The sequence below is a fragment of the Drosophila navojoa genome, chromosome 3, assembly GCF_054131105.1.
Source record: "Drosophila navojoa isolate 15081-1374.11 chromosome 3, UAZ_NAV_1.0, whole genome shotgun sequence".
Lineage (NCBI taxonomy): Eukaryota > Metazoa > Arthropoda > Insecta > Diptera > Drosophilidae > Drosophila > Drosophila navojoa.
This window is the reverse complement of record NC_142891.1, coordinates 3,572,579-3,588,450: the sequence shown is the minus strand read 5'-3', so window position 1 is coordinate 3,588,450 and position 15,872 is coordinate 3,572,579. Positions and strand designations below refer to the sequence as shown.

Sequence of the window (15,872 nt, the reverse complement as noted above, 5' to 3'; positions counted from 1 at the left end):
TATAGAAGAAATCCTAGTACTTGGGGCTTTTATGATTTATAAATAATAAATTCTAATTAAATATGTTATTTCTAAATGAATATATACAGGGACGCATTACTAATACTAATGATGCTATAATTTTGTATAAAATATAAATATCTAATATGCAAATATATTTTATTAAAGAGTTTTTAATAGCTCATATAATTTATTTTCTAATTTTATTTTGTTAAATTTTTTTTTTTTTTTTAGTTGTAATAATATTATTTATTTTATAGTCCTCCAACTCTAATAAATGCTTTTAAATTTATTTTATTAATTATATATTTTATATTATATTTTATTTTTATTTTAAAATTAAATAATATCTATATTATTATATTTTTTTTATTTTTTTATCTTTAATTATTTTATTTGAATAACATTTATAAATATTGCATTGCATTGCAATATTTTACTTATAATTAAATATATATTGTTTAATATATTTTAGTTTAATTAAATATTTTTTATAAATATATAATAAGTAATAATATTTAAGATTTTTGTTTTAAATATTTTTATTAATATTTATTTTATTTTAACAGTATTTATTATATTTTAGATTAATTAAATATTTTGTATTATTTATTTTATATTTATATTTATTATATATTTATTAAATAATAATATTTAAGATTTTTGTTGTAAATATTTTTATTAATATTTATTTTATTTTAACAGTATTTATGATTTCATTGTATTATAATATTTTGATTTTCAGTTTGTATATTGGCAGTCATTTGAACAATTAAAACTTAAATAATTTGTATGTATATATTTTAAATACAAAAATTTATTTTAATTTTTTTAGTTTATTAATTTAATTTATACGATTTATTTAAATTTTTGTTTTTCAATTTACATTTGGTACTCATATAAATTATTTTATTCCAATTTATTATGACTATTATTACTATAATTGTTTATTATTAACAACCATTATAATTGATATCATTTAGCTAAATCATATTCATTGCATTAATGAACTTAATCATCTCAATATTATTATTTGTATAGCCCAAGGGATAGTCGCCTCTAGTCCGATATGTAATCAGTCCATGCTCTATTCGGCAAACAGAGAGCAGAAAGCAGACTTAGGCAAATACAGCTTAACTGTTTTTTGTCATCAATCTTCATGGCCGAAAAAAAGGAATCGTTTACTGCAATATAAACAACATGTTTATCCAGAGCTTTGCTAGGGCATTTAAGCAGTCGGCTGGCCGAATAAATAACTGTTTGCCTTGTTTCCTTGTTAACATTTAATTTCATTTATCTTCTGTACAAACAAATACTCATGCTGTCTCTCTCTCTCTCTCTCTGTTTCCCTCCTTTGTTGGCAGGCATTCTCACCAGCTACAATGTGCTCGTGAAAGGTCTGGACGTGCACAATACGACGCGTATATTCAAAAATATGACCATCGATGCGGCGACCCCGACCCTCCTGCTGGCCAACCTCACCACGGGCGTCACCTACTACATAGCCGTGGCGGCGGCCACACGCGTGGGCGTCGGGCCCTTCAGCAAGCCGGCTGTGCTGCGCATCGATGCGCGGACCCAATCGCTGGACACCGGCTATACACGGTGAGTGAGTGGCTCCATTGGGTCCCCTGGCACTGGGTGGTCCGTTATTGTGCTACGAGCAACTCATTTGACTGGCAAGCACAATGGCCGAAGCAGCGGCATTCACATCAATCCATTAACAGCAAACGACAATGGCCAGTCGGACTGCGGACAGGCCCAGAGAGCTGCAGCATTAAACTAAGCCTAGCCAAGGCACGTACTTCCTCAAACAGCTATCAATGCTCACGGTCTCTCCCTCTCTCTGTCCCCCTCTCTCTCTCTCTCTCTTCATTTCCATTCCATTCCAGCAGCTATCCCATCAGTCGCGATATAGCCGATGACTTTTTAACGCAGACCTGGTTTATCGTCCTGCTGGGCTCCATCATAGCCATCATTGTGTTTCTATTGGGCGCCTTGGTTCTATTCAAGCGCTATCAATTTATCAAGCAGACCTCGCTGGGCAGCTTGCATGGTAAGTTGACCATCTTTTCCATTTCTATTTACGTTTCATTCCCATTTGCTTGCATTGTTTCGCTCGTTTTCTATTTCCGTGTGGCTTAATTTTTGCTAACTGCAGCTTAGTCCAACTCCGCCGGAGACATTCGAAATTGATGAGGCAGTTGCTCCATTGAATAGGGACAATGTCACGGCCGACAGAGCTTAGCGCTTAAGCTGCTTAAATCTTTTACTCATTGGCACTTGTTGGGCCAGGAAATTGCGCAAATTATGAAATTCATAAAGATACCGAATGGATTGGGCAACAAGTCCAAAACGGCAAACATAGATGGAATAACAAATGTGTACATAAATAATTGATTGTTCATTGTGAAATCTATCAAGGAACTAGTACTTCGACTAATGCACTATTTTTTTTTAAATAATTATAGAAGATATGCAGATATGAGTCGAACGCCTCTATAGTCAGTGCTTTGTTCTACACATCGAAAATCCGTTAAAAAATTATATCTCCCACATCTTTACAGCTAGAGTGTCCAAATTTTAAATATATATTAAGACGCATTTTATATAATTTCGGTTTTTGTTAAAATTTCCTTGATTTTATTTTCTGCCAAATATTCATTAGCCATTAAGCCGCTACTACTTTTTAAGTTTGGCAGTAAACTCTCATGTTAAAAGAGAGTCAAATAAATGCACACGAAAAGATGCAGCATTTTCTATTTCCTCTCAGTAATTCCTAATAGTAATATACCTTAAAAAAAATCTTCATATAAGCAGCTTGCTCTGCCTTTTATAGCCCTCACACACACCATCTCTCTCTCTCTCTCTCTCTGTGTCTCTAAAATCCCTCAGATACCAATTCACGCTGAGCTGAGCTGCGGGCATTGCCAAAATAGAGCTCATATAATCTATGATTTATGTTCGGCTCGTTTGTGGCTGGCTCCAATTAGGCTGCTCGTTTGCCGATCCACCGAAATAGAAACAAATACGGCGGAGTAAACGGCACGCACTCATGACATTAGCAGCTCCAGCTCAAAGGTTAAAGCAGCTATAAAATGATAAACTCGAATGGCTCAAGAAACGACAGAGGTGCACGTGAAAATCACATCAATTGTCTAGTAAAAAAAATCCAGTTGAGGGCAAGCCAAGGCGAAGGCTATCCCCCTCTCCCTCCCTCTTTCTCTGACAATTGAAAATAAAAAAGTTATTTCCGTCTTTTACTATTTGCACGTTGGCCTTTTTTTGCCTTCGTTTCACCTCTAAAGAAGCTATACATAGAGAGAGATAACTGTTGTCTCTGTGGCATGTGTATTTATTCGATATTTTGCGCTTTATTTCAGGTAATCACGCAATCGGCACCGTGCGAAAGTTTCCAACGCTTCCGATGAATGGCGCCGGAGCAGGAGTTGGCGGAGTCGGCGGCTGCGGCGGTGCTGGTGGTGGCAACTCGGTTGGCGTTGGCTGTGGCGCTGGTGGCAATTCGGGTGGCTCCACTGGCCTCTGGATCGATCCCAGCGGCGGCGTTTGGCGACAGGCGGGCCCCAGCTCCACGACAAAGGACCAACTTCCGGGCTATGCCCAGGCCACGGCGCAGCAAGGCGGACAGCCGCGACAACAACAAGGACAATCAAATACCCAACAGCCGCTGCCTGATTATGAGAGGTGAGCTTGATTTGAAGCGGCCCGGCGAGAAAAGGGTTGCTGAAGCGAGGCCTTCGGCTGGGGTGCTGCGGGTGCTGGGGGTAAGTGCGGCGAAGCTTGTCGGCTGCTTTATCAGTCGTTGCCTTAATATCCTGTCTACGCTTCGCTGCTTGTTTAATTACGAAAAACTGCAGAGAGCTGACGAAAAAGCAAGCCAAATGCTTAAATGTTTTACTACCACGGCCGAGAGGGAGGGTAGAGGGTGCTGGCGGGGGGCAGCTGGGGTTGGGGCCAAAAGAAAACACGGAATGCCAGGCCGCACTATTTACGATTCGCTCATAAAAATTGCGGAGCTGCAGCAGTCGCAGCTCCACTTCAATGAGAGCTACCCAAAAACAAACCACCCACCCACACACACACACACGCACAGTCACCCCTCTCGGCGTGCAGCAACCCCCGCAACAACAACAACCGCCATTAAATTGTTACACTTGAACGGGTTTTACTTTGGGCCACGCCGATTGCCAGTGCCTGGTACTGGCCTCTATTTATTGTATGGTTACCCGCCGCCCCCATCTCCCCACCTCCCCAACCGCCGGCAATTGCGGCCATTTATGTTTGGGGATGGCTCCTTAATTCATTTCCATATACGCATTCCATATTTCTCGTTGCGTATTCTTTTCTCTTTTATTTTTATTTTAAATATTCGTCTGTGTGTGTGTGTGTGCGGCGATTGCTTCTGTTTGCTAAAGGCTTCTCTGTTTATTTTACCAAAAATAAAAAATCCAAATATTTTCTTCTGCTCTATAAAAGGGGAATATATTGCAAATATACTGAAATCGGAGCTTAAAAAATATTTATTCCAATACATAAATTTAAAGCAAAAGTGCTATAAACCTGAGTTAAAAATAAAATATATCAATGATAAATCTTCTGCAAATGACTTTTGCATTTTAAGTCTAGCTGTGGCCACTTCAAAATAGAGCAAAAGTTTTCCTTGACTCTTGCCCCATTTGAGCTGCTAAAATTTGTTTTTGTTTTTTTTTTATCATCTGAGGTTTTTATGTTTCTTATTGCAACCCAAAAACCTAATAAATAATTATTTTTAATTATTAATCATTTTAAATATTTTGAAGAATTTATATTTTAAAATATATTTATTGAATTTTTTTTAGTATATAATAATAGATAAAATATATTCAGTATTTTTAATATACTAAGTATACTTGATGCATTATTATTTATTTATAAAATTTATTAATTTGAAAAATTTAAATTCTTTAATTTTTATATACATCGTTTATTATATTTTGTTATGAATTATGAATATACATTCGAGTCGCGATAAATGGCAAGTAGATAAATATTATTATTTTTTATTTTATTTTTTTCAATATACAAAAAAAAAAAAAATAAAATTATTTAGAAAGAATTTTATTCATTTTATCACTTTTTTACATAAATTATCGAGATTGGACTGTATTTGATTTGCCGTAACCCTATCATTTATTATTATTAGCTTGCTCGGTTTTATTTCATTTCAGTTTCCACGTCTTTCACATATTTTATTTATATTAATTAAATATTTTTTCATAATTCCCAACTAGTTCTAAGTCTCTTCAGTTCATCTAGATTCATTCTCCCCTATTAAAATTGTCTTCTCTATATATTTTAGCATTAACAAATTTTCTTTTTCATATGCTTCTCTCGCATCTTCATCTCAGTTCGTTCCCTAAACTTTCCCAGGCTGTCTTCGTTTTTAAGCTGCCCTAATCCACATATATCTTTAAGCCAACTTTATCCAAGTTTTCGTTTTCTTCTTCTTAGCCATCGCCCTTTGCGTGTTGTTGCTTTGTTTTTACTTCTTACTTAAACAATTTTGCGCCGTGTTTTTGTTTTCCTTTGTGTTTTTTTTTTCTGTCATGTTGTCTTTTTATGCTTTTGTATTTTCTGTTTTTCCCGCCCACCCCAGCGAAAGTTTTTCTTTAAAGCTTAATGTACCGTTGTGGCAACAATAACTGAAGAGCAAACAAGGCGCAATAAAAAGAGGCAACTGCTGCGACATATTGCTCCACTCGCTCGCTCTCACTCTCACTCTCTCTCCCTCTCTCTTTCTCTTCCTCTTTGCCGGCTTGTGCGTATTTATTTGCGGCATTTTACGCATTTATTTGTTTCAACTTTTTTTTACAATATTCCAACCGTGGAGAATATCCAGTATGAGCTCTCCCCCCTCTCTCTCTCTCTCTCTCTCTGTATCTGTCTCTGTCTCTGTCACACGCCTCTCACACTACTTCAGTTTGAGCACATCCTATTGCTATGCCTTCTCCATTTCCTCCTTCTCCTTCTCCTGCTCCTGCAGCCGTCTTCTTCTAATGCTGTTGCCACTTCCGTTACGCGATTTTCATTATTTCCGTTTCAATTTTTCCGTTGTGTTTACTTTTTCGCCAAACTTTCCTGGCGCTGTTCACTTTTTTAACAACGTTGTAAAGTCGTAAAAAACAGCGCACACACACAGACACACGCACACCCTCAGTGGGTGCTATGGCACGCGTGTCATTTGAATTTCCAATTAAAATATTTAATTTCTTTTCGGGTTGTCTGATTTTCAAACATCTTGCATTGGTTATTATTAAACCGCCTGCCCCACTCCCCCTCCCCCCACACACTTTGTTTATTAGCATGCGAACGTTATTTTCACCGCTAAATTAACAATTAAAAATTGATAGCCCCAGGGGCTTTCCTTCCGCCCCCTTCCCCATCCCCTACACTTAGAGTTTCAACTTTGAGCCTTAAGCCTTGAGCGTATGCAAATGCCTCAGCTCTACTTGAAAGGGAATGAGAGCAGGCCTTAGGCGTGTGGGGCCTGTGAGCCCATAGGCCTTTCGATTCCCTCGTCGCAGTCACGTTTAATTGCTGGAAAATTTCCAAATTCCGTTGCATAATTTCAGCCGTGCTTAGGCCGAGCTGCAGGTAACTGTTAAATATATGCATACATATGTGAGTGTGTATGTGTATATGTATCCTTAGAGATCTGTGACAGTTCCGTATAGCCTTACGAGTATATATTATAATTTTCTCGTCAATCCCTCAATCAATAAATCAACTTTGAATAGCTTACCCAGAGGTAATATAAAGAAACTGTATATCGAATACATTTTTGAGTTGAATGTGTGGAGCTTTAAGTCTAACTTCAAGCTGAGATTAGATAGTCTCCATGATAAGACTTGAGCTTCATCTAAAACTAAATAAAAACTAACTAAAATTTTGTAACTCTACCAAGCTCTCATGTTCATTGTAAACCTCTCATCACACATCCGAGTTCAATGAACTATCAGCTCCATTTTCGAATTGCCAACAAGCTTTTCCACTCCATTCATACAAATTTTTAGCTTTCCGATTTCAATCAAAAATGCAAATGCTATTCATAGAGCAGCTCATTCACACTACTCGAATCGTCTACTCTCTATAGATCTGTGTATTCATGGCTGATTCCTCATTGGCAATCATTTATGCTCGACGAAGCGCTGAACTTTTCCACTGAGTTGGCCAAAGCAGCCAACGAGATGTGGCCGAAAGCGAATTGTGAGAAATACATTGGCAAATTTGCAGTAGATAAGCATTATCTATCTCATTAGCTAATTAGCGCACGAGAAAAATTTTCAGCAATAAAAAACTTTTCGTATACCAATTTTTGCAATTGGCCAAAAAGTTGTTGGCCAACAATTTTGGGTGCTGTATCGCTGCTGTTGTTGTTGTTGTTGCTGTTGCTGCTGATGTTTTTCGCCCACTAATTAGAAAGTTTAAATGGATGACACGCCCAGCTAATGCAAGGATAGAACTTCTCGCGATACTGAGCGAAATTTTTAAATGTAGCTGCAACGAAACAATTTTCGACGGGGGGAAACACCGGCTCGAACGGCGAAAACATGCTCGAGGTGTTTAGGAAAGCTGTGGTAGGGAGTGCTCGACCTGGAGATACCCTTTGAAAAAACTGTCCTTAAGGCTTTAAGACTCTTACGTCAAATTTTGGTCAAAAGGCAGCAGCTCTACCAACACCGCCTCTACATAATTAAATATAAATAACTAGAAATAAAAATGATCAAATTAACAAAAGTTCGATTAGCTACAACAATGCGTGTTACAATAAATTATAATCGATAATGAATATATTTATCGATTTTTTAATCCAACTTAATCTGATTTTGCCATAGCTCTACTATAAAAGTACATACGGCCGTACAGCATCAGCCGGACAGTGCTGAAACAGCGCTCACCGCATTCTCCCCTTCAATTTATATGCTTTATGGGCTCTGCCACGCCCCATTCCAGCGGTTACGCACCTTTTAACAAAGCCATTATGCCCCGATTTCCAATTTTCAATGGGCTCGGGCTACATATAATGCGCTCTGTGTGTGGGCTAACAAAAGCAATTTCCTACGATTGATTTATGATGCATGTGCGTGTGCGTGTGTGTGTGTGTGTGTGGCAGACATACGCTTTTTAAGCTAACAGTTAATAAGCTAACCCCAAACTCTCCCTCTCTCTCTCTCTTTCTCTCTACCTCTCTCATTTAGACTGTCCCCGCTGAATATGCCGGACTATGCGGAAGTTGCCTGCTCGACATTCAAAAGCCCCCACAACAACAATGCAGCGCCGGCTTCCGGCGGCTCATCGCTGTACGACAGCTGCGGCGCGTATGCGACAACGAATGTGGTGGCCAATGTGAAGCTCTACCAGAATCGCTATGCCGCAAAGCCGGGTGGCAGCAGCAGCAATGGGGGCAACACTGATTACCAATCGGCGGGCATGTACTCGGCGCCGGCCAGTGCGCATTACGGGTGCCTGGAGGGCAATCCCATGACCATATCGACGGCGTCGACGGCTCTGGTGGGCAGCTCGCCGGCGAAGCTGAAGAAGATCAATATAACCGAGAACAAGCTGGAGCAGCAGCTGCAGCAGAACGAGACGACGGCGATGACGACGACGATGCCGAAGACGGAGCGCACGAATCCCTTCAATCAGCAGCAGCAGCTGCTGCTCGCCAGCAACGCCCTGAAGCAGGGCCTGGGCGCCTATGCGAACACCACGCTGGCGGCTCAGATGGCCAGCGGCGGCGGGGCCGGCACGCTGCGGCGCCAGCGCCAGCCGAAGACGCTCTTCAAGAGCGAGAACAACATCCTGGGCAAGTCGAGCCGGCAGCAGCCAGCTAACAACGTGGACTTCCTAACCGGCGGACCGCCAGCATCGTCGGCCAACGGAGCGGATCAACTGGACGCCGACTTCTCGGCCCTGTGCAATTCGACGAATCAGCTGCTCAACGACTGGAGCTCCAATGACTTCCATCACTTCGGCAGCAAGCAGCCCAGCAAGCAGCATCTGTATGTCAAGGCTAAGGATGGCACCTGGTCCGCGGTCAGCTCCGATGCCTATCAGACCTTCAAGCAGCAGCAGCAGCAGCAGCAGCAGCAACAGCAGCAGCAGCAGTTCCATGGCGGCTCAGGTGACAACAAGCTGCCCCTGCTGATAGCCAACCCCGCCCATAGCTCGAGTAACCTAGCGTCTGATAGCAAATTCCTGAGTAGCTTCGGCACCAGCGCCAATGTCTAAGCACCTATACATATATCTATATCTATACATACATATATCGGAAGGGGATGATCTAGCTAAAAAATCCCTTGAGTTGTGTTTTTGCTCAGTAGACTTAAGTGAAAGACTAGAAACGAAAGTTGTGAACTGCATTTGGGCAAGAGCTGGATGAGAGCGAGCTACGTGATGGGTGTTGGACTACAAAAAGGGTTAGTGAGTGAGTCAGAGAGGGAGGGGGAGAGAGTGAAACATCTGTGAAATTGCAAATGCGAGAGAGGAAGAGACGATAACTGACAGTGAGCAAGTGGGCAGTGAGCAAGTTAAAGGTAAACTGTTAAATAACATCGACAACAGTGAATATAAAAGAAAGATCAGAGTCAGCTGAAACTGAAAAGCTCAAAGTTTACATGAAGCCAGAATATCAATTCGCTGCAGAAATTTTACTGTTGTTCACGCTTACAGACTATGCAATGCTAACAGAAATGCCAAAGTGACATCATCGTTAACAGGGGCATGCAGTTTCTGCAAGAGAGCTTTGCAATGTAAACGGTCTCTGGTAACAGCTTATATTAACATCTCTTTGTTGTTAACATTGCAAACAGACTTAAGTGAATTGCGCAATGTTAAGTTAACAGGCGAAATTGGAAGCAAACAACTTAACAGAGACTGGAAGCTAACACAGTCTGTAATTCGGATAGCTGCGCTGGGATTGGGTAATTTCTGCTAACAAACTATACAGTGCGCAATGCTTGACGAAGAGCTTATTATGTTAATTTATACAAATGATAGCAGTGTATTTTTATGTTAACTAATAGCTACGACTTAAATGAATATCTTGCAACTGTTAAATCATTCCATTCTATGGAACTCTACAGCCCTCAAGCAATTCGTATTTTCACAGATTAGCTAAAAATAAATTGCAAGTCAATAAATATAGTTTGCACTCACATAGCTCCATATAAAAACCTAAAGCCTCTTTAGTAAACCCCAAATCAACTTAAGAGTAGCTAACGCCCGCTAGACTAGATAAACCCGTAATGCAAGTTCGAATTCCACAACAACGAAAAGGTGAGTGTGTCATATATGAAATATATATATATAGTAAAGATATATATACATATATATATATAATCTATATTTATATGTATATAGAACATATTGGCTTGTAAATAGTTTTGAAACCTTATAAAGCATATGGAATATGAAAATTCTACTCAAAAGCTAAGCGACACAAAAATAATATTGAAAAGAAATTCCCACACACACACACACGAAAAAATAAATAGCACCGACGTAGTTAAAGTAAGTAAAGATAAATGTAATTTCTAGTACCAAATCCGATATAATTGAGCCAAAAAAAAAAAGAAGTATAATTATGGAAAAGTAAACCCTAACGAAATACATAAAAATTACCAAATAAAAACTCACCTAAAATACCAACTATTTAGAATTGTATTTAAAATCCAGCAGCACTTAAATAATAAATACAGAGAATTCATGCAATGTGTAATAATCCCCCAGATAGGCGACATAAATGCTAATAATAAGGCTGTTAAATGTAAAATATCATAAATAATAAATAATCTCCCCCAAATGGAAAACGCGAATTAAAGAAGAAGAGCGAAAAATGAGCTCTTTAACTGCATTGAAAATTGTTTAATTGAAGCATTTAAATTGTAATTTAATTGACGAACTAGTTTTAGTTACTGTAGCTAAACTGAAAAATAGAAAGCAGCTAATATATATATATATATATATATATATATATATATATATATATATATATATATATATATAAATCTGAATAATATATATATATATCGAGTTGTAAGCGATAAATTAATTAATTATGCGGAAAAAATTAATGCTAAAATAAATAAAATACTAAATAACTATCAAAAAAAAGTTAATACCAGCTTTTGTTTCTTTTATCATATATTATAAATATCTATATTCTCGATACTTTTAGCGGCGACCGTTTGGAGGCGTCACAGCGACACCTACTTTCTGCTGGACAATTCCATGGATTTTACGATTTGAAAAGAGGTAAATTAAGCGTAAAAGAAGATTTAATGCTCGACTAGCCAATACCCTGGCGTATTTGCTGAGTGTGCATAGAAGAACAAGTTATTAAGCTGACGATTGTTCGAATATTCTGTTGAATAGAAGATTTTATTATTAAAGTACAGAGCTCTTAACTTTTTCTATCTATTTTTTGTGACTTATTTTTATAAATTAGATTTAATGGCTCGGTAAAACTATACTATATAGAGAATCAATACCAGATGACAACAAGATAATTAGTTCTGAAAATTTAAATCAGGCCGACGGAAAGTCAGAAACATCTAAAACATAATTTTATATCATATCGTATATAGATCGTTTTATGTTTAGGAGTAAAGATGGTGATTCTTTGATCTATATTTGAAGCCTCTGCGCATTTCCCAAAGCCATATATAGAGCCAAAATAATTAAGATCATATTGGATGATATAGGGTATATGTATATACATATATGATATAGGATGATATATGGCAGGTTTTTGAATTATGACTATACTCATCAACAGATATGAATCTACTTATGTATATGAAGTATTATATTGATCGAAACGAACTTGAGTTCTGAGAATTATTCTAGAGGTTGCGAGATCGAAGAGTTGATAGATATGGAAGAGACAGATATACGGATAGGCCTATATCAATTCAACAACATATTAGCTCAGATAAGGAATATATTCCTGTATATAACAAACTCCGTTGAATCCCCCGCACATCTGCCTATGGCAAAGCCTTTAGCATAACCAATATACCCCATATACCCTAGGCGAGCCTGTTAAGCGCATAAAAATACAAAAATCGAGTTCGATTCGCATTGCCGGCTGTCCTCTAATTAATTATGCTGCATCTACTACCGCCCCTCCCCACTCCCGGCCATGCCCGCGCCCACGCCGAGCATCATTAAAACGAAATGAGTTATTGTTTATAGTGATACAGTCTGTGCCACGCCCCCTCCTACTCTATCCACCTGGGCCTGCAGCCAGGCCGTCCATTTAGCTGTAAACATGGCAATTGGAATTTCAGCAATAATCAAATGAAATGTCTGCCTATCGCTCTCTCTCTCTCTCTCACACACACACACACTCTTGCCCTGCCTAGTGCTATCTCGCTCTAGTCGAATCTCTATTTTTGTTTTCACATTTGCTTGTAAAACAATTTTACAAATTGTTATTGACAATTTATGTCTGTTGTTTTCTGTTCGATTTTTGTTATTTTTGTTTTTGTTTTGTTTTTTCTTCCCTTTGTCCTCATCTGCTCGGCCAACGGATGCAGCTCGGAATTGTGCCTACAAATTGCACAAACAAATGAAAATCAATTCAACCAAATGAAGCGCAATGCCAATTGCAACAATTTCCACATCCCATTGGACATTATTAGAACGAATTAAGTATGTATGTATATAAGATATATGAACTGGGAATAGTTTATAATGGAAATGTTAGAGTTAGTTATATACATATATATACTGTTTATATGAAATATATAAGGGCTTAAAGTACGATATACAGCAGAACAATTTTCATGAACTGGTGAAGACTTTGAGATAATTGGGTTCAAGTAAATGGGTTAAGCAAGCCAATCCTAGATTTCTTAAAGGAAAATATCTAGAGGTTAGAAATATTTTATATATATATATATATAGCTAGTGCATAAGCATGTATAATTTTTTTATATTAATTTGAAAAATATTTATTTCTGTACATAAAAGCGAAGAATTTCATTTAATATTTAAATATAAATATAATACATTTAAATATATTTATAAAATAATTTATAAAAAAAAATATAAATATAATAAATATAAATTTATAAAATAATTAAAAAAATATATAAATATAATACACATTAAATATATTTATAAAATAATTTAAAAAAAATTTATATAAATAAAAAAAATTTAAATATATTTATAAAATAATTTATAAAAATTATAAATTTAATACATTTAAATATATTTATAAAATAATTTACAAATAAAATAAATTTTTTATATGAATATATTTACCATTTTTCTTATATAGCAATAAATTAAAAAAATATTTATAATACTCTAAAAAAAAAAAATAAAACTTATATACAAATATTTTTTATTTATTTATTTTAAGCAATATAATATATATATATTATATAAAAAATAATTTTGAATGAAATAAATAAATAGAATAAATATAATATATACAAAAGCATATATTTTTACTATTTTTTGGTTGTTGTTTTTTTTTTTTTTTACCTTCATATCTTATTTTAAATTCAAATGAATATCACACATATCAGAAATTACAGTAAAAGTTCTGCTCAACTAAACATATCCTTTTGAGTACAACATATGACTGTAAAAATGTTATTCCATTTTGCTTTTACAGAGTATGTACATGCAGCGAAGCTTTCCTGTTGATCGTAAATATTTAAGGCTTATATACAATAGAAATAATTTCAAACAAAGCGCTAACATTTCAAATGCCTCGTCAGAAACCCCCTTTTAATAGAGTATCTGCAGTCAGGCATGCCTTAATGTTAAGCCGCTAAGCTCTTTAGTTTTTCAATGTGAATTTCTGCAATTTCCAAATTTATTTTGTACGACTTTAAGCCGAGGCCAAACAGCAGCTGCAACGCCGTCCAATGGAACTCTGCTTAATGTATCTGAATAGCCCATGCCATTAGCTACACACACACACACACATAGACATCGACACCCTTTGGTATAGATGCTCGACTACAAATAGAAATTCACGTCTGTTGGGCAGCGAGCGGGCCGATAAATAAACCCCAATTTATCATGTACATGGACGCAAACAGAAAGAGACAGCTATACACGGAGTAAGGGTGATTGAGAGAGAAAGAGAGAGTGAGTGAGGAAGCTGGAGTAAGCATATATCGTGGATATATAATGGCCATGGCCGGCAGCGGTCATAATTTTTGGCAACACACAAAATTTGTTCGATAGGCGTTGAAGCGTTCAATTGAATGTCCTGGTCTGAACAAGGACCTGGTCCTTGGTCCTGGCTGAGCCCCGGCCAGAGCCACATCTTGTGCGGCGTCTTCCCTCTATTGTATAATCAAAACTAATGGTCTATAAAGAATCAATTCGCAATTTGTTTTGGGGCACCAGCTGCTGGACATCAAGGCGTGGCAAGGGACAAAGGCGGCGCCAGGACATCGAGCAGCACATGTGACAAATGGAAATTTTAAATGTATTTTGTGTGCGATTCAATTAAAGTATGCAACGCCATAGAGTAGGGCTAATGAGTGAACTGATTAGGGATATTCCCGCATGCATAAAGTGGGCCGGCGTCTGTTGAGGTTTACATGTTATCCAAAAATCTCTGATTCAGCAAATTTTCGTCATAAAGTTTCATCAGCAGCACAAAGCAGACTGGCAAAAAAAAAAGAGAAGAAAAGAAAATAAAATAAAGTAAAAGACTCGTAAATATGAAAGCAGACAAAGTCTGCCTTCCTCACTCACTCTCCCTCTCTCTATCTCTCCCACTCGCTCTCGCTCACACACACATGGCAAGTTTTATATGCGCATTTGAGTGACCATAAAAATGGACTTGGTCCTGCACAGGCTTCGTCCTGCCTGTTGATAACAACAAAATTGTGCAACGCAATTTGATGAGATTAGCTGAAAGTACAGAAAATTTGCCAGCTATCTAAATGGACAAGCATGAACATGCATGTGTGCATGTGTGCATGTGTGCATGTGTGTGTGTGTGTGTGTGTGTGTATCTGGAGCATGTATGTCCATTATAATTCGATGCGGCAGGCTTAACTCCTCAGCACAAATTGATTCAAGCTGAGAAGAACAACAAAAACTGAAGCGAAATTGTTTGCGTCGTAAGTAAAGAGAATTATCTACTGATAGAGCATACTTCAATTAAGATAGGGCATAGTAAAACAGCATCAAAGAGATGATATGAAACGGGCCTAGGCTCAGTTTTAAGTAGGTGAACGAGCTAGGACAAAGAGTAGCTGAAAAATGTAACCAAAAGGTAAGCAAAAAGTTAAAATGTGTTAATACAAAGGACAATGAAAAAAGAAAAAGAACAAGTAAATCCCCAGAAAAAATAAATTGGAAGAGAGCAAACGCTATACGAAAAAAAAAAAAAAATAATATCTAAGTTATGTAAAGTCTTTGCCTTGCATCAGCCAGTCGTTACCCAACACTAGCAAAAGAACAAATTCAATTTAAAAAAACGAAATTATTTGGCACCAAAAATAAATTGTTTTCTTCCTCTTGCTCGAGACGCAAGAGCCAAAGTCTGACAAAATATTTAATTTGTTTATCCAGCAAATAGTCCGCAAACTCCAATTTCACATTTCTCGTTCGACTACGAAACAAAAACAAAACCAAAAGAATTCCCATTGCTTCAGCTAAATGGCCACAATTTAATTTAAGCTGACCAATTCCCCCAACAAGAAAAAAAAAGAAAACAAATGAGAAAAAAATACAAATCTAAATGCCAAAAATGTGCAGAGCGAAATTCCAGAGACAACATGGAATGGAACTAGTGAATTTTAATTGAAGCTTTATTTTTGATTTTT

General features: G+C 37.1%; 1 protein-coding gene across 1 annotated transcript in view; it reads left to right on the top strand.

Annotated features, from left to right (window-relative positions):
• The window catches only part of robo3 (roundabout 3), a 58,578-nt gene extending 47,941 nt beyond the window's left edge, over positions 1-10,637 (top strand). Inside the window, exons 10-13 of the mRNA XM_030382915.2 lie at positions 1,365-1,605; positions 1,896-2,056; positions 3,384-3,705; positions 8,259-10,637. Coding sequence (XP_030238775.2) covers positions 1,365-1,605; positions 1,896-2,056; positions 3,384-3,705; positions 8,259-9,291 — 1,757 coding nt within the window. The 3' untranslated portion in view covers positions 9,292-10,637. The remainder of the gene's footprint in view (positions 1-1,364; positions 1,606-1,895; positions 2,057-3,383; positions 3,706-8,258) is intronic.
• Positions 10,638-15,872: the final 5,235 nt, after the last annotated feature.